Source organism: Liolophura sinensis, chromosome 1, assembly GCF_032854445.1.
Source record: "Liolophura sinensis isolate JHLJ2023 chromosome 1, CUHK_Ljap_v2, whole genome shotgun sequence".
NCBI lineage: Eukaryota > Metazoa > Mollusca > Polyplacophora > Chitonida > Chitonidae > Liolophura > Liolophura sinensis.
In genome coordinates, this window is record NC_088295.1 from 32,369,544 (window position 1) to 32,389,557 (window position 20,014).

At 38.5% G+C, this 20,014-nt stretch overlaps 2 protein-coding genes across 2 annotated transcripts; both read right to left on the reverse strand.

Annotated features, from left to right (window-relative positions):
- Positions 1 to 3,495: 3,495 nt before the first annotated feature.
- LOC135482241 (protein DGCR6-like) lies at positions 3,496 to 7,744 on the reverse strand. The gene is given in 6 exon segments (XM_064762120.1): positions 3,496 to 4,942; positions 5,120 to 5,232; positions 5,610 to 5,770; positions 6,980 to 7,047; positions 7,049 to 7,315; positions 7,654 to 7,744. Coding segments are annotated over 5 exon segments (624 nt in total). The 5' UTR covers positions 7,118 to 7,315; positions 7,654 to 7,744; the 3' UTR covers positions 3,496 to 4,729.
- Positions 7,745 to 9,676: 1,932 nt separating this feature from the next.
- On the reverse strand, positions 9,677 to 19,629 carry LOC135482053 (myophilin-like). Its single transcript, XM_064761883.1, has 4 exons — positions 19,477 to 19,629; positions 12,735 to 12,847; positions 12,222 to 12,426; positions 9,677 to 10,907 (listed from the first exon to the last, which is right to left on the reverse strand). Exons 1-4 carry the CDS (start codon positions 19,483 to 19,485, stop codon positions 10,722 to 10,724), a joined length of 513 nt encoding a protein of 170 aa, XP_064617953.1. The 5' UTR covers positions 19,486 to 19,629; the 3' UTR covers positions 9,677 to 10,721.
- Positions 19,630 to 20,014: the final 385 nt, after the last annotated feature.

Sequence of the window (20,014 nt, forward strand, 5' to 3'; positions counted from 1 at the left end):
GACATATTCAGTATCTTCAAGGAATGCGCTGGTTACTGGACCGTAAAATCCAAGGAAACAGTTCTCAGTTTTGTACTTTTTTGTAACAAAAGTGAAAATATCACAAACCCGACGATGTAGACAATAACCTGCGCAGTCCACTTGGGATACCGCTAACCTCTGGTCCAGCAGATGCTGCTGTCGATTACGCTTTTCATCTGTTACCAACATGGCGGACATGGATATTTGATTTGGGGAAAGGTCTGTTGGAAAAAGAGAACATAACCTGCACTGAAGGGAAGGTCAGGAAAAGGGCTTCAAATGAAATGTTAAATGTACGACTATCGTCGCACGTAAAGATGTCCATTTAATATAGAGAAATAAGGCGGTTGCTCAGCTAAAAGTAAATCTGGCGAAAGGCGGCGTTCACTTCGAGGACTACCGTTTCCTCCACTCATAGAGCTAAACGATAAAAAGCCCTTACCAAGGCAATTTTCTCTCACCTGGAGGGATTTCACAGATATAGCGGTACAGCTCAGAACAGTTTTTGTCCTCCCAAACAGCGGTGTCACGTTCCGCTACCACACAGTTCTGTCTTCTCCCGCCATTAGGCTGGTGTCTGTGCCACTTTGGTTGAACCAGTGGAGTTCCGTCTAACCAATGAAAACTGCCGTCCGTGATCAGGTCTGTCAAGCCGACCCAGTAGTGTTTGTCACTTGCACTGTAAACCAGTAACAGTAATATCTCATTCCTTCAGTATTTAACGATTAAAACGTTTAAACTTTCTCTGTTGTTTTGGTTTTAAGTAAGATAACTTGGTATTAAAAGGAATTAACCACACACACGTCTGTTTTCTTTTTACCTATCATCGTTAGATGTATCAACTATACATATACGACTTTCAAATGTCCCTATCAGTCGAAAAGTTTCGAGTTCGAACTCTTTTACTGCTAACCTGTCAAAATTATTAGGTAAATATTTTGGATCACATTTACTGTGATATTGGTTTCTGAAAAAAAACAGTGTGACAAAAATTAATTTAGAAGAGACGAACGATGAGGAAAATGAAAGTTTGTGATGTTCAGAAGAAAGAAGTGTTATTTGTGCCTCCGGAACACGGCGAGATCGGCGATTGGAATATTTTTAACTTGAAAGACAAAAGAGTCCGAACTTGACACTCATTTAGTGACAAGCAATAGAACACTTGATAAGACACCTGCTGACTCAAGACTAACGAATACAATACTATTAGCTACAACATTAGGATCAGAACTACGAATGATCCTTATTTGTTAAAACCTTCTGTTTATTATAGACATTATCATCCTTATCATATTTATTTTTAAATCTCTGTGAATACTTACAAACTTGTACTGACTTGTAACATCACTTCCACGCGAGTATCGCCGTCCATAGAAACAAGATCAGCCCCATATTGGCGACACATTTCCCTAGCATCAGTCCAGTTCTTCTCCGTGTGAAACAACCTGAAGCACTGGCCTACTTCCGAGTAAAAGGTGAATCCTTCAGGACATTTGGCTGTGGCGCAAACTTAACGAGAAAACAATCCACAACTGATTATGTACTGGAAATTAAATTTTATTATGAACAGACCTATTTAGCCCAACATGTTTTAGTAGAATTTCTTAGGACTGTTCATCAATAAGCCATTAAAAACGGAACTCATTTCGAGGATCAACTGAACTGTAAAGTCCCCCTAGGGAGACCGGCCGCGATAGCACAGTTCGGGAGTGGTATATCCAGGGTCAATCCAGGGGCGGTTTGCGACGGCAATTCTCCGCCTAACACAGAAGCCTTCAGGACTAGTCGCCCACAGCAGATGTTGACGCTGACTAGATTTATAATTTATCAACTTGAGGTACATATTAGAATTTTGTTCATGGTATGCACCTGCGAGGAAATGCATACTCTTTTCAATGGTATTTGATTGATATTTAAATTTTCTTCTCCTTTAACTACTGGCTTGGGTAAACTATTTGGTTTATACGTATACAGTTGAAGAAAACCTGGAATGCTCAGCCAAGTACCTGACAGCCTACTGACTTCGTTTCACAGTTGAAGAACGAGACCTGAATTCGAACACCTTATTGGTCAAGGGCAGTCATCGATTTTAAGGAGATATTAACCTAAAATCTGGAAGTCCGTTTGTCCAACATTCGATCTTCAGGCCACAATAAGGAAATGACTGTGTGACGATGAAATGACCAGATTCATCAGATTTCCAAATACTAACGGCTTTTTGACTGTATAGATCACATAATTACACTGGCGTTTCAGATTTATCTCAGAGACAGCTGGGTCGGTGCAGAAAATCGAGTAGACCCATATCGTGTATAATACAGTTCGGATCTAACGTTTCGCACTAATACATGGCCACCGTTAAAGCCACAAAGAAATAAGGTAACCATAACATACTTGCCACAGAGATCACGAGGAACAGTAGCCCAAACATTGCTGCATTGGAAGACCCACAGCGTCAAAGTATAGGGTAGACCTACAAGTCCGTGTGAACCAGTAAACCAATCAATCAACCAAGCAGATCCTATTTTCAAAATACAAGATCCCGATTCAGCAAGAATTTCATTAGTTCTGTCCGCTGTATTGATCACCTCAGTATCACACTCGACTGTTATAAAGGTAAGTTTATCCCACCCATAAAGTCAACACTGGAGTTAAAGATTTCAGAAAGTCGTAGTTGATATACCGGTATTTGTGTACAGGATATCGATGGACCTTATGTTTTTCAGTTGACGATGAGAAGTTAAACAGTACATGCCGTTTCTTCAGTAATATTCACGGCATCGCAATTCTTGATCAGAAACACTTCATAATTAGAAGTGTGTACGCTGCATTGGTCATTGACATTTAAAGCTGTAAGACAGAACGATTACCTGCATGGTATGTCCCACTCATGAGACAATCATTTCTACAAAATGTCCAAGTTCAGAGTGAAAAGTCGTCCCCTTGAAAGGCCTATACAGTTCTCTACTAGAGATGATCTCTATAAACGGCATGACAGTTACCCTTATGTACCGAAATACATGACCTAAATTTTGTTTTACAATTTGTAAAATATCAGACTCCCTGTTTTTATTCATAGAACATCGGAGGCCTTTCACCATTCAGCCTCTGTGATGTAATTTACCTGTAGACCTGTTATCCAATCGGAAAGGAGTAAAAACATTGTAAACTTTGCGGCTTGTTGGCAAGTGGGCCGTGCACATTGATCGAAACACGTCAATTTACAGATTGTTGATTTTTTTCATTGTGCGAAGTGCTGGATAAACAAAGCATTTTGTTTCAGACCAAGTAAATACGTGAAAGGCGAAATCAGCCGTATATATGACGTAAAACATGAAAACAGAATCAATGATGCAAATTCTACACTAAAAGGATGGAAGTGCTAATTATGCTATATAAGCCTCTGTATGTATCCCTGTAACCAGTTAACTACAATCACCTGCAGACTGACGAATAAATAGAAGGTAAAAAATTTGGTCGACAAATTTTAGTCGCAGCGTACAGCATACGATTAAAAAATCTCTGTCGGAATGTTTGGGCCAAGGTGTTTGTAGTTTTTAGAAACTACTTTGTAGTTTAACTTTTATTTTTAGTTCCAGAGACTAAATCCATGTGACAGTGTAAGACATAGATCAAAGGTCAAAGAATTGTTAGGCTATAAGAATAACTTAGTCGTATGTATACAGTCCACTAATTCTCACTATTGGATTTTCATGGCCAGACACGTCACCGGCATGTGACTAAATTCTCGTCGGCCCGTGGAATGTATATAGATGTCGGAGAAGCTGATCCCTCACCCATCTGGCTTTCTGGGGAAAGAACCTGAAAGAACCAAACCTACCCACTGTGCATTACTGGAGCTAGGCTTGTATACACTAAGTAACTATTTTACAGTGACAAAAAGACAACTGAAACTTTCTAACACACTCGCAAATCGACAAGTTACTGTACTTCCTGTGAAGCCATAATCACACCTATGTCAGTATTTGGAAGGACATAATTAAACGGGACTTAATTCAAAACAAGCTAGACACTGTCCGTGGATGAACTCTATTTATTCCATGGTACCAATCATGGTTTTCAATATACTCAAAATCCATGTTTACAACCGCCTCCGTGTAGCCCCTGAATCAAACCCAGGGCTCCGAACATCAGGTAAATGTCCTGACAAGGCATCCGTTATCATGAACATTGACTCATAAACTCAAACGTCTATACTGGAGAAAAACTGGCGGTAAACTGATAAATACAATAGAATTTTAAATAAATTAAAATTAAATAAATAGAATTTTTCAAAAGCACATGTTGGCTAACAGAGAAGGAACCAAGAGGACAGACGTCACATCTTCAACTAGTCACTGTGACAATACACAAAACAAATCACGTACCACATGTAAATACACACTACATACAATAAATAATCCAAAAACATGACTGATTCCCTGAACTGACCTATGATATCTTCACTTGGTCACAATTACTGATTCAGAAATATCCGATATATCCTCACAATCACTTGTCATTAATGTCCATGACGTATGACTGTAGTTGGAGATACTGGTCACAATGCTATTGGCATTTCATTTTGAAACAAATATTTGACAAAATATATATAATCCTTTCGTCAGCACAAAGTTCACTCACATCTGGACAAATCGTTCTCATTCAATGTACCTGGATCACATATCAGAATGAATTTCAGGCAATATCATGTCACAGACACGTCTGTCTTGCTGAGTTTATATAAGAAGTCCAGAAGATACATCTGTAGTCTAATCTCATGAGGTTTATTAGTGACAAAGAATCCCGGCACTCCTGCCTTCTCTAAAGTAGACTGCTGCTCCATCACTTTGCCATCCAACTCTAAGATTATCTTCATGTCTTTACGTTTGATTTCATCATCGCACCTCTTCTCCATCACCTGAAGTAAAACAGAGACAAAAATTTAAAAAGAAAACTTTGAAATTTACATGAAAAATTGTGCAAAAATATGTCAAACATTTACTAAATTAAAAGTACTTGGAAAAAGTGATGCTATTATTCACAGCCACTACATGGTACATATTAAAATGTTATTGATGTGCCAAATGACATTTACCTCCCATTCTCGTTCATTTTGTTCCTTCACAAATAATAGATTATGAGCCTTGTTTTGAAACTGAATATCCTGAACAGCTTCCCTATGCCTCTTTTTCATCTCCAGTCTTTGGGCTAAAACAGAACAGAACACGTAAATGTAAAATGTGAAAAAAAGATCTTAACTCACACGTAAATATAGTTATCAAACAGAGATCAACTAAACATTTTCCCTAGAACACATTTTGTTCACAATGGGGACATATAGAATTATTACATCTAAATGCTTCAATGAAGTTTGGTAATTTTAATGTCTTAATGAGAATTTAGAACCAAGACCTCAGAAATCCACAGGAATTGAAAATTACACCATTCAACAATACATATTTTGTTGCACACTTAAAGACAAATGACCAGAGACTCAAATCATCAGCCTTCATTTTTTTTTTATTATAAACAAAAAAACATAAAGCATTCATCCCTGTCAACTGATGTCAAAAGGACACCTTTACCTTTATGTTCATTGATTAGCTTGGTCCTTTGACTAAACAGACTCTTCTCTTCCAACTGCTGTACTTCCTGTAAGCTCTGCACTATTTCAAACACAGTGCCATCCAGAACAGCACTGGCCAAACTTGACAACAAGTCATAAGACATGCGCTGCTGGTATTTTCTGGACACAGAAATATAAAATTTGAATCAATCTAAGCAAACATTTTAGATTTTGATACTATTTATTTATTTGATTGGTGTTTTACGCTGTAATCGAGAATATTTCAGTTATATGGTGGAGGCCAGCACTATGGTGGGTGGAAACCGAGCAGAGCCTGATGGAAAACCCACAACCATCTGCAGGTTGCTGACAGACCTTCCCACGTACAGCCAGAGAGGAAGCCAATATAAGCTGGACTTGAACTCACAGCAACCGCACTGGTGAGAGGCTCCTAGGTCATAATGGTGGCTAGCGTGTTAACCAACTGAGCCATGGAGGCCCTCAATTTGGATACTATTAAAATCAAAATATGTATTCATTTCATTGGTGTTTATTGTAGTACACAACAACTTTTCCTTATACACCAGCAATCAAGTTTATTGGACAACAGGCCCTCTCACTAAAGGTGAACAAGCAAGAGCTGTATTCATGCCTGGGACCTCATTTGTCAGAGCATCATTGGCTGGAGTGAGGTCAACCTTTTAGTCAGCAACAGCCTCACAAAGTCAAAATTAATTATCACACTGACTTGCAGCCAAATGTACTTCACCTGCTTTTTCCAGAATTTCCTGGTGTACCATTCTGACATGTGGGTAGCTTGCCAGTTAGTTATTAGAAAATGAGAGAATGTTATGCTAGTATTTTACAGTTTAATACACAATTACTCTAAAACAACAATAACTTATTCCCCCATCAACAAGCAACATGATTTTCAAGGGAAGTTTTTGTGAAAAAAAAAACGTTTTGTACCAGTACTTTTACAAGTTTGATACACCTTAAAGATTTCAAATTTCCAAGCTGGAAAGTTCAAATTTTCTGGTTTTTCAAGGTTTTCAAGGCCTGATAAGAACCTAAGCTGTTCTAATTTAATAGTTTCATTCAGACAAGTTGGATATTTCGGTTATGGAGTACATGTATGTATTTATTAGTTATTTATTTGATTGGTGTTTTAACATCTGACTCAAGAATATTTCACTTATACGACAACGGCCAGCATTATGGTGAGAGGAAACCGGGCAGAGCCCCGGGGAAACCCACGACCAGCAGGTTGATGAAGACCTTCCAACCTACCGCCGGAGAGGAAGCTAGCATGAACTGGACTTCAACTCACCGCAACCGCAGACTACATGTATGTCTGATACTCTGTGAACATACACACAAAATAATTACCCTGGCAGTTCTCGGGCCATGCTTTGTAGTTCACTGAGCAGAAAGTAATGTCGCTTCTGCTGTAATTCCTCTCTTGGCAAGCTCTTCTTTCACAGTGGCAAGTGTGGAAGGATCCAAATTTGTTACATACTCAGCCATTTTCAACTTAAATGAAGTTATTTTTCCAATTAACTTTCATTTCTCATCCGACATGCTGAAGCGAGGGCATGATGAAGAGGTATTTCTTCAGCACTATACCTCAATGACTTTCTCACCAATACAAAGCCTGTAACTGTAGTTATCCATTTACATTACATTGGTTGTTTTCAGTTACACGCTGTTACCCACATGGTCTCCCTGGAAAACAAAAACTGCAGATGCACATTTATGTTCGATTGCTAAGTCTAAAGAAGAAAAAATCAGCAAGTGTCAAGGTGATTGTGATCACCTAAAATTTTTCATTTGTTGCATAAGCTAATAGGCGACTAAGAATTAAGACATGCACTTGTTACGCCGAACAGAACTTAAATCCATTGGGACAGCTTGAGTTTGAAAAGGTGTTCATCACGTAATGTTAATTGTACGTTGTTGTTGTTTCACGTAATGTCCCTTTCAGGGTATCACTCGTTCAAGCCGCTCTATAACTAAGCCGTTTTCATTAGTCCAAGTACTTTTAACAGTATCGAGATACTTACACACAGATCACTCGTAGACACCAGTATTACAGCAAGTGTAACAAACGAGAAAAGTACAAAAAAACGTTAACGTCTGCTTACGAGGCTATATTTACCTCTGTACACAGAAGAGCTATATTGACTGGCTGACCTCCCCTAGATCACTTTGTCCACGCGTACCATCCTCAATAGACAAGTTTGGCTCAGAGAATCATCGCTAGCTGAAATGAATTAAAACCGTATCGCCCTTTGCAGATTAACAGTATACAAGTTCTTGATCTGTGAAGTCACGAATTCAGAGTTCAGAAAAATCTCACAAATATGAACCCTTGGATCACGTCATATAGAACAGTTAAGTTCTATATGACGTGATCCAAGCCTTTATCATGATATCCAACTTTAACAAACTCATTATGGATATTGTCTGTTTATAGTGACGCAAATATTTATTATGTTGGTTTTTGTTTTTTCAAAACTATGAATTTTTTCGATTTTCTATGGGCGGTCAATTTTACCGGTGGAGGAAACAGGTTTGACCTGCATAATCCGCTGATCTTTGGCAAGCGGTGACACAAACATACAGGGGTACGTCCTTAAGTGTTACATTTACTCTGTAGGACAGGCCTATGTTCTATGTCATTTTCGAGTTAGAGGTTATAGACATAACAATGTATTTCTAATGTATACACCTAATAGCGTACCGATACACAGATTAGTGGATGGCACCTTGAGCAGCGTTATTGTCTTCTCAGTACAAAGAAGAGCTGCTTTAGTAAACTATGTATATACCAATTGGGTAATACGTGATAGCTTAAAACACTGTTATCGACCCACTATTCTTGTCCAGAACGGGATATAATCCTGTAAGCCATTAAGGGGATGGTTGCCATGGACTGCAGCACTAATACAGGCTTGAAAGCGTTTCCAAATACAAGTCTTAGAATCAATTTTTTTTTTTCAAGTCTGACTCCAAAGATTCCATATTTTGAAATTATGAATATCCTTGGCTGACAGTAGCCTAAGACTAGGCTAACGTAAGATTTACATAAGAACTGAATTAGTGATAAAATTCTACAAAGCATATCGAATTAATCTTTACGTTTTTTACTATTGTCTTATCCTATTGTTTTGTTTTAGTATTTTTCCTTTTTTATTTCTATTTTTCTTTTTTTCTTTTTTGAGGAGGTGTGGTGGTGGTGGTGGTGGTGGTAGAGAATGCTGTTGGTACTATATCACCATCAATTAGTGAAAATTACTTTTGTGAATTTTAATTCAGGTATGACCTGTCAGTGTAGGCATGCGTAGCTTGAGGGAAGTACATTACTAACACCCCCATCAGCTTCCGTCGTATACCGGTAAAATATGAATACATATGCTGCCTAATAGGTTATACCTACATATTACCTTATCCTTTCACTCACTGTGGTGCAGAGCTTCTGTGGCTCTCAGTGACAATCTGTGTGAGAAGTGGTAAATGCACCAGGAAACTGGCGAACTATGTCACGTGTTTAGCGTCCAGCATGTTCGGCTGTAGGTTAAGTTAAAGGTTTTGGCCAGGAAGTTGGTTATAGGGGCGCTTGTTTCTGCGTGATCTACCGGCAACCTCTATCCATAATCCTGACCGTGCACCGTCACGTGTGCGGAATATTCTTCAGTAAAGCGTAAATGCCATGCAATCAATGATTGCCCTTCAGTAAATATCTAATGTGCACCTGTTCTACTTATAGCCTCAAAATGAACTTTCTTACTGATTTTGAACAGTAACTCGTGCACAGACGAGGCTGACATTTTGTGAAAGCTAACTATCTGGGCTATTCTAAAATAGTTAATAGTGAAAATTCGATTGGATTTGCGCTGATCGACTTTATGCCAAGAAAGCCTTTTGGTAAACCATGTTGTGCTTAAAAGAAGACAGATCGAGACCGAGCTAATGTTCCCAGTATTGCGGCAATATAGTCACAAATCCAAAACCGTTGGTTGTGATCTCAAAATATATGTAGGTGGACAGAATACATACACAGACAGGGAGAATCAAGCCGTTGCAGTTACATAATTTCAGTTTTATTCAAACGATTAAAAAAACATAAACAAATGACGAGATATGAGACAAAACGTCAACATGATATCGACTGGTGACTGTACTAATAAAGCAAACGTATATATGAAGTCCTAACAGTTAAAATCAATCCTACCAAGGACTTGGACTAGACGGAAAGACTGTACCAGCATTACTCTTCACAGCAAACAATTTATGATCGGTTGCTACATATAAATCCGTGCACATTTTATCTCGCATTCACACGCTGTTCCTTTATATGTATGCTGACTATCAAACAGCTTACAATTCCACCTCCGGATTACGCTCTCTTCAGATGAATGTTGCATGGAAAGTAAATGTATACTTCGTAAATATTTGACAGTCCAGAACACTTTTCCATTTAAATCGAAAAAGAAACTAACAAGACATGCGAAAACATGATGGCATGCAGTCTCATATTTGACGATGCATTCCACCTACACTTTCAACCCACATTTCCTCCAGCAAGAGGAGGCGTTTGTTACACATACATATATAAGTAAGTTTAGATGGTAACTTCACTCCATAGAATGATTTGCGCCCAGGCAATAAGACTGTTATACACATACATCTGTATGCTTTCCATGCATATCAGAGGGCTTATGTCTTTGTCTTGGAAAAGTGTGATTTGGTTTGAACAGTCTATACATGTGTATCTTCCTGCTCCAGATGTGTATACGCCCAGAATACATTAGATATATCCAGTTCTTCGCAACACTACTACGTCACACTCACAGGCTCTCCTTTGCGTTGCAGATTGGAGCTTTATCGCTGTTCAGTCCATGTAATACTGAGTTCTATTTTCACCCAGCTAACTAAAAGGCATTTGTTTTTTGTTACTGAAGTCAGGAGATTCCATTAAAGGCACATTCATCCCTATATTGCTGAATACTCCATTACTGTCAACAAGCCATATTTTAATTAATGACTGAATCACTCCTCGTTCCTAAATTCTCTACATTATACAATGATAATATTTTCGCCAAACCCAATATCGTAATCGTGCCTTGCTTTAATCCTGGATCATTCGCCTCTTGCCCATGTTGAGCCCGGCTTGAGAAGCCCCCTCGTTACTGCCGTACTGTAGACTGACTATGTGCTTGCCGGCTTCCAGCTGTTCCTGTGTGAACTCTCGTTTGTTCTCTTCTGACATCTTTGGACCCAAAATTGGACCGGTGTAATCTGGCTTTGTTTGGGCCTGTGAGGGATATAAGTTGAACATGTTAAAATTTAAGCGATATATGCCCTTAAGTATGGTTTTAAGTTTTTAAGAGTAACTGATTTATTAGTTTTCAAAATACGGTACTTGAGAGTTTTCACTTGTATGAAGACCGTCAGGGTTATCGAAAAAACCACCGGACTTCCCTTGGTACCCAACAAACCTCTTTGACAAAAAAGCCGGAGCCGAAATATAGAGAACTGACTTCGAACTCATGAACACACTGATAAAGTGCCTGGTACTCAGACTGAGCCAGACAGGCCTCCTTGTGCTTTGGAGGAGAGTGGCACTAGTGTTAAAGTGTGGTTTAACTTTAATTTAACATTTGAATAATCGATCCCAAAAAGCAGAGAGATAACACCTTCTTGGTGAAGGGAAGTTGCATCAGAGAAAAATTTAACATAAATTTGAAATGCTTTATGTAGGTCTGTCACAGGGCCTTTTTATGTAATCCTAACATGCTGCACATTTACTATCTGATAGCTAATTTTATGCTAATGTTGAAAAAAAAATCACATGGCGGCTGCTTGCTAATGCCTTACAAACTGTCACGGTGGACAAAAATAAACTTTGCTAAGAATCGCTTAATCTGTTTGAGGCCCTCCTTTTGGAAAACATATATAATCCTTTGATAACATTCCTTTAATGTTTAAAAGAAATCTACTTCATCTACCTGTAGCCAGCATTGGAACATCATGCACGTGTTGCCGTGCAGTGGAATTCAACATAGTAACTAGTTAAGGTCAAAATGCATTCTTCAGTTTTAAAATATTTCTCCTTTCTTTCGATCTTCTGGTGACGTGTTTGGGCGCTATTATATATGTATGCAAGACACTGCCCTGCTAAATAGAGTTGCAACTTACGTTTTCAACCAAGTGCATCTTTTGACGCTTTACCAATATCCTAATTTCCAAGGTGGTGTCCTGAGGACATCCATATTAAAATTAACCGTTGAATCTCTAGATTACTCGTTCAATTTGTATATGTTTAGAAATCGATTTTTCTTGTCAGATGTTATGTTCAGAAATCGATTTTTCTTCAGGACTGATGGCGTAAAACAAAAACCAATCATTTTTACAAATGGAGATTATAAAGATTTCGATGCGGATTGCTGAAATATAACCCACTGCAATATTTAGACAGGGCTGGAGTTGAGATGAAATAGAGCAAGGGTTTCCGGATGATATACACGCTTTGTTTACTCTGATATGAATGACCAAGCCAGTTAAACCAAGGTAACAATTCTATAAGACACTTAGGCATTCACACTTCATGGCATACGTCTGTACTTACGATCCGGCCTAGGGCGTGTATACACAGGGTGACTTGGGCGATATTTTTCTTCTCCCAGAGATCAACAGTCTGGAAGCTCTCATTGGGAGGGACCCCGTACTTCAGCACCGCAGCCTGGAACCGTTCAATATTCTGCATCAATGCAAAACCCATCCCTTTGGTTTCTATCTTCTTGACGGAGCCAGGCGCCAGTTTGTTGATCAGTCTGGAGAGACAGAAGAAACATCCGGATCTTAGCTACACGTTTATGTTGTTTTGGATTGTTGTTCTTCTTACAGAATATTGGTTTTTGGAATAAGCATTGCACAGCTTACGGCACACAATAACCTTTTCGTTTGAAGATCAAAAGCTTTCACTTCATGTTATAACGATTTTTTTTGAAATGATGTACATGTGTTTGACAATATACGAGTATCACGCAGTATACTATCTATTCACTATAATAGTATTTTAACACTACTTACTTTACGCTAACGTCACGAATCACCCTGGCTTTTTCCCATTCGTCCTTACCTGCATAAAACCTGACCATCCTTCAACAAATCTTCATACGGCTTTTTGGGCAGGCTCTCACCGAGGATGGCCTCTATCCATGCCAGAGCCTGATCTTCAAGATTCTTATCTCTCTGTGAAAAAAATAAGAATGAGAGTAAGTTTCGGAAATGCATTCTTATCATGCCTAAAGAGAATAAAACTAAAAATGTGTCATATTCATAATTATAAATGATCCGTATTATAATCAAGGCTAGAAAAATTACCACAATCTCGAAATGAAGAGCAAAGGGTCATGATTTCTAAATTATGGGAACCTTCAAGACTTTCATTATGACTAGAAAAGGTAGAAGCATAGTATATTCTGATTGTAATTGAATGATACACATGTACCATGCTCTCTTCAAAATAAGGACAGCACCTTACTCTCGTTATCGCCACATTTAAGTTCAAAAAAGGGGGGGGGGGGGGGGGGGAATTAATGTATTCTTATTATGACTTAAAATTTTCCACGCTTTCATTATGACTTTATAAAAGTACCATGCCAAACTATTACAGAAACAGAATGCTACGATCGTGACTAAAAAACATTTATGCCCTAGAAAGTATCCAATACTTTCATCACAAATGTACACCCACAGTTAAACCTCCAAACAGAACGAAGTCACAACCCGAGAATCCCACTCAACATATCGAAAATTAAAGGACTAGTGGAAAGTCCATTTATCTTTGTGTGGTACAACTTCTGCGATCACGGGTGACCAAGATACCACTCTGTCGTCCCTGCTCCTGTTTGGCTGTATATACACTGTGGTCTTTATAGTGTTCGTTCAATGACTAAGAATCACTCGAGGCCTTGTTTCCGAGCTACTTTTTATAAAATGTGATAACGACACAGGATTTGGGTAATTCTAGACCAGTATAATAAAATATAATTAACATTATTGAATTCTTACCTAAACCTCCTTAATCATGGTGTTAGGGGGCGTGTAATTTGAAACTATTTTAGCATTTACATGAATAGTTAGAATAAAACCTTACTTGGTCTGAGGAAAATTGTCAACAGGCCGGATTATAGTGGGTACGTGTGATTGATTGTCTGCCACTATTACATTTTAATCGCTGGTCTGGTTTTACTCCTCATTCTGTAATCTTGTATATTATCTACCCACGTTTTTCTTTTCTCGTGTCAGATGTCCGAAGTGTTTACAGTTTGCTTCTTAATACCCTGCTTTAGATACCAACATCCGAGTTAAGACAATGTCCTGATTCTGTTACATGTATTATTGAGAACATGTATCAGCCATTCTATAAGCAGTCTGCTACTGAGAGCTTCGCAATGCTTCCGAACAGGCCCCGTGCATATGGGCATCAGGCCAAACTGCACGGTTGTATTACATAACCTTCGGCGGCTCAGCAACGACCATTACAAATACGTAATATCCAAACAGTCTGCCATATTTACGGTACTTTCATCTTCCCAACAACACGCAGAGGCAGAGAATAACAAGGGATATGATCTGATATGGGTGTGCCGGATGCACCAGAATAAAAGCTAAACAATTACAGACTCGTACACTTCCGAGATAAAAGATAAGCAATGTTATGTACGGCTTATATAGGCTGGTCACGTGTCCAAATCAATTCGTCTATGTCTACCTGCTCACTGGTACCATTGCAAACACGTTGGCTGTAAGCAACTTCATACAGCAAAATTCCTCCAGACCTGACTCATACACACGCCAAGAAGGGCCAATAGTCAGGTTTAAATATATACACATGTAAGAATACGACAATGAACTTTGGTATAATGCTTCTTGTCCAACTAGGGGCAAGAGCCGTTTTCTGAACGATTTACATTTTCAAAATATTTCAATGCAGATTTGCAGCAAAATCCAAACGGCCGTATTTGTCTATATGTTATATCAACAGGTCGCACGAAGTTGGTTCTGAAATTTATGGTAATTTGTTGCGCTGGCACCTGAAGGTTTATTTTAGGTTCTGACGTCATGCTTCACGTTTCGCCTACATGTATATGATGTATGACTCTCCATGCGGCTTAATGCTGTCAGCTGTATAGCACTCTAGTACGGCCAAACACTGCTGGCTGAAGCGTTCAACTCCAGTACAGTATAAATCAAAGCTGCACCCAGCTGATAACTCACACCCAACAGAGACAGCATCAGCAGTAATCAACATCTCACAGTCATTCTACTGTACATGAATTGCGAATTATTTTGTTTCTCAGCTGGACATTTACAGTGTGGCATACACAGACAGTTAAGCAAGAAAACTGTGACGTTTTTTCACCTCTGAGGATAAACGTTGTGGATGTCACGACAAAAAGCTGAAAAAGTCTTTTTAAAATTTATGATCCAAGAGTCCAGCTAGTGTAAATATATGTAATACAAAGGGTCGAAATGGTAGCATCTAATGTTAGTATCAACAACACTTATACCTTTTTGGCTACCAATCTGTTTAGTTTTCAGTTTTTACTGAAGTAAGTGTGATGGAATTAAAACTGACTATCCAGGTCGTTAGCATTTTATTGCATTCCTGTACGTAGGAAATAAAGACATTTTATTACATTTGCAACTGATTCGCCATTACTAAAAAAACTGACTATATCTTGAGTATGGCATTCAACAACAACCGAATAAATAAATATGCATACGCTATTACGTCAGGGAAGTCATAACTATAGTATATTTACAATCTTCTTGAAATAGGTTGTGTACCATGTTCCATCAAGCCTTATACTGGCGTTTAATTTACTGACTCGGTTGAAAATTCTCACTCCTGAATACACCACATGTAGGCTATTTTATTAGAGCTCCCAAACTTTTAAGACTCTATTATCTCGTGATTATATGGCCGAGTCGAGTAATCTTGATAATTTGTTAGCTGCGTGGACAAGAATATGGCATTTGAAAATCCCTGCTGTACATCATGTTGCAAAACAGTATATAGCATGCTGGTTTGTTTTATCTCACAGATGAGTATCTTTAATTGTTTTTTTTGTTTTAGAAAATTGGATGCCTCAAAACAGATACACCATGGAAAGAAAAATCCATAACGTCAACAAGAGAATGGTCTCTCGGTACAGGTTCGAAAATTATAAACATCAGTTTGAGATCATGGAGTTTATATAAATGTGGCGGGCACGCCCTGAGACTCCTCGTGACGAAAGTGTCTTTAGTCTGATAGAAGAGGGTTTTGTTCTCTGGGGAGATGAGCGGTTTCCACCCGTATTCGTATGACTGGGATATCATCCGGCAGAACCAGTTTGACCTTTATGTGTTTGTTATCATAGATGCAGCTGTATATCGGCGTTTGTGCGGCATGCTATGTGGTGCAGATTAAGACATGTGGTGTGGTTTGCACAGCAGAGCCCATGGCTTAGAACATCTCCACTAAACAAGCAGTCAGTATAGCGTATAGTTTGTTTTTTCACCTGGATGTAAAAGGAGGATCTCTTCTAACGACCAAAGACGACAAAAGCTCGAGAACGAAGAACATTGTGATGTAGTGGTAGTTCTATAAGCCAATAGTGTATACCTGCCGTGTTTAGAACTGCTTTCTATCTTAGCGCACAAAACCGCACAGACCCCAAAACAATTTGTTATAGTTTAACAGAAAGTGTGCTGTCTGAATGATGCTAGAATGCATTCTGTTATTATAACGTAATACAGTGTTACGTATCTGACATAACATCCAGTTAGTTTAACACTAATGAATTGATAAAATATGTTTGTTACATGTAAGGAAATAGTCTACTACAATAACAGAGTACATTCTATCGTCACTCATACCTAAGAGTTTCTCTTCACTTTAACAGATTATTTCTTGAGTGTGAAAATCCGGTGTATGTTGGTGTGGTGTGTCGCAGACAGAATTAGAATCTCCAGTTAGCTTTATCTCTCAATGCAAATGATGTTCTTCCCTGTACGTTTTTGTTAATGTCATATTATTATGTTAGGCTGACTTAGGTATATACAGATAAGGATTGATGGGAATAAAAGACTTGCCCCCATGCTATGTAGATATACATTTGTCTCTTGCCTTGCTAAGCTCTACTTGCAGTACCATAATCTCGATATAAATGATCGAGTGTTCTTGTTTACTGGGCCTCATAACCAATTCTCAAGCCTCAAATGAATGCATCACAGAATGGTAACGATCTCCCGACGGAAAGAGATCAAATGAAACTTCATCTCCCGCAGTGTGTTGTATCAGCTGCCGGGAATCAGCACGAGATTACCATGACATCTGGCAGCCAATCAGCGGGTCAGGATGTCGGAAATTCTCGGCTAAAGAGAGACGTCAGTCTTATATCACCCGGTTATCGTCTTATATCACCCGGAGGTCGAGAGAGGAGGTCGAAGGTCCACATTAGCAGCATTCTGTGGTTTGTATCGAAGAGGTCACCTTAACCTGTCAGAATAACGGGTTGAAACCGGGAATCGTGTCTCATGACCGGAAATTGGCTGGAATGCCCGTGATGAAGTAATAGCGTAGGTGAAAACAGTTGATTAATGTTCTATTAAAAAGATTTCCAGCATATATATAAATCTTGCGGAGTGAAAATCATTAAGATCACACCGGGTCTTCCTGTCCAACTTTCCAAGAACTTGATTATATAAACCCTTTGGTTGAACATGTATTATGTCTAGAATATTACTATTCTTGCGAAAGTAATATATCTTTGTTGGCCACTTTTACTAATAACATTATAATGAACAACTGATACATAAGGGTAATAAGGATTTGAACTGTATTATGTACCTTTTCATATACGTGAGCATATTTCTTGAAATTTTGTGTTAAAACAAAACGTTACATTGTATTCTTAATCGATTTTGATGGTGTCAAGCTTCTAGTTCCAAGTTTGATTATCCCTCCAGAGCGTTAGGTAAAGAACCTCTGCATTCATAGGTGGTTTCTAATAAATTAAAAGTACATTTAATAGTTGGCTGTTATGCATTCATATATCGAAGCTGCTTGCGTGTGTTTTTGTGACCATAGAAACCTTGACTAATATTTATTATCTGTATGCGATTTGTGTTTTGGGGATAAAGTATGTCTCATTATCTGAAAATTGTTAGTCAACCCAGCTGGAGGCGCCTACTCGTCCACGTGTTAAATAGGGTGACGGAGTGTCAGCAGTGTAATGTCCATCGAGAGAAGGAACATCTGGCATTTGTGTGATGTCCAAACTAGGAGCTACACAGCTTCAACTCGCATTGCGCCTATAATTGAGCTGCTGTAGTTGCTTAAGATATAGCTTTAATTTCCGAGACAGAAAACGTCAGTGCTGTTATGACAACTGTTAATTTTAAGCCCATAATAAAAATAACAGAGAATATCTGTTAATAAAGTTGCGACAGCAAACAATTTGTCCGTGTTGATGTAATTGATACACATATAATTTTCAAAACAGTCTAATTTATGCACGATATAGCTTATCCTTATGCAGATAAATATTATATACTTCACATGGAATGATCTATATTTGCCATTTTAGCTGCCATCATCGTAATTTATAATAGTTCAAGCTGATCATGTCTTAGATAGCCTTACAGATATATAGCATTAAGGAACATTGATGTTCAAGCTCATCTTGCCTTAGATAGCCTCACAGATATATAGCATTAAGGAACATTGATGTTCAAGCTCATCTTGTCTTAGATAGCCTTACAGACATATGGCATTACAGAACATTGATGTTCAAGCTAATCTTGTCTTAGATAGCCTTACAGATATATAGCATTAAGGAACATTGATGTTCAAGCTCATCCTGTCTTAGATAGCCTTACAGATATATAGCATTAAGGAACATTGATGTTCAAGCTAATCTTGTCTTAGATAGCCTTACAGATATATAGCATTAAGGAACATTGATGTTCAAGCTCATCTTGTCTTAGATAGCCTTACAGATATATGGCATTACAGAACATTGATGTTCAAGCTCATCCTGTCTTAGATATATAGCCCAAAAGATATATAGCCTTTCATATTTATAGCCTTACGGAGCATTGGTGTTAAAGGAAATGGTTCACCTTCAGTTTGTGAGAACAAAGTCATAAATTACTTGTAAGCTATTATATGGCAGGACTCCAACAATGTTTAGTAATTAGTCATCTCAGAGTATTTGAGGTCAGCCAAAGCCAAAGTTTTATGTCAACAGACGTGAAAGGGTCGCATGTTACTTAATTATAGAGCCCTTTTTCTCGTCATATACGTTGAAACGTTATAACAGCGCAGTTTGTTAAGGTGTATTCTGATAGCCTTGGTTGTCGGGTTTATAATAAATAATAAGGTAATAAAAGTAGGTAAACCCATGTATGCCTAGGACGGTCACTAGCTCAGCGAGACACTAACAGCTCATCTCTGTTCTAGGAAACAGAACAATGGTCCAGAACCGTACAAATTTGGACTTTTTCTTAAGGAAATTAATAGTTGTTGGTTACCTCTGTCTGACTTTCCGACATTATTAGAAACTGCTGACTACATCTTGTTTCAGTTAATTACCTTACGTTAAAAGTATATTTTTTTATTTAAGAGGATGTGATGCTAATTTCATTCATGAAATTAATCTTTGGGAATTCGCCTTGGGTTGTTGGTTTACTGTTTGACGGCGTGTACGACGATTTGGATACTTTGCATACTATTGGTAGCTGTTTCATGAAAAACACAAAACAAGAAAAGAGACTAGGGTTAAAATATGGATTCTTGTACCATAATTGTTATAGAAACATCTTACCTTAGACATGATTAGGTTATCTTTGGTCCGTGTATAAAATAAAGTTCGTGTGCCTTAAAGAAATCCCAACCTTCCGTTCTCCTGTTCTGCTAATGGAATGGCGCTCACTCCCACAGAGCACTGCCTCTCGTACCAACACCCACCACTTTATACCCCACCCAGCTTCGGGCGGCTATTTATAAACCGGGTACATGTCTGTAGATCTCATCTTCCGATTCCCTTACTACTGAACTAATATCTGTCTTCAACCCACAACCGTCTACATTACATGTAGAGCTCAGTCAGCACGTGCATGCCACATTCAGGGTTCGGGATGGTGGCCCGTGAAGTGATGGGCGAAGCTGGTGTATCTCCAGGCAACATGCTCCAAAGTTACAAGCGTTGAATGCTCAGCGCACGTTAACCTGATATTCACGTAGAAAAAGTTAATATTCTTACCCCTGCATTTAGTGCACTTTGACATGCTTAAACGCAAAAATATGAGTGTGTGTGTAACTTTTTACATTAAGTATATTCCTATCGATGTTGTGTGTTGGAT

Coding starts and splice junctions, on each gene's coding strand:
- LOC135482053 (XM_064761883.1), bottom strand. Junction 12,427..12,734: donor GATGGTCAGGTTTTATGCAG/GTAAGGACGAAT, acceptor CTGTCTCTCCAG/ACTGATCAACAAACTGGCGC. Junction 10,908..12,221: donor TACACGCCCTAGGCCGGATC/GTAAGTACAGAC, acceptor TATCCCTCACAG/GCCCAAACAAAGCCAGATTA.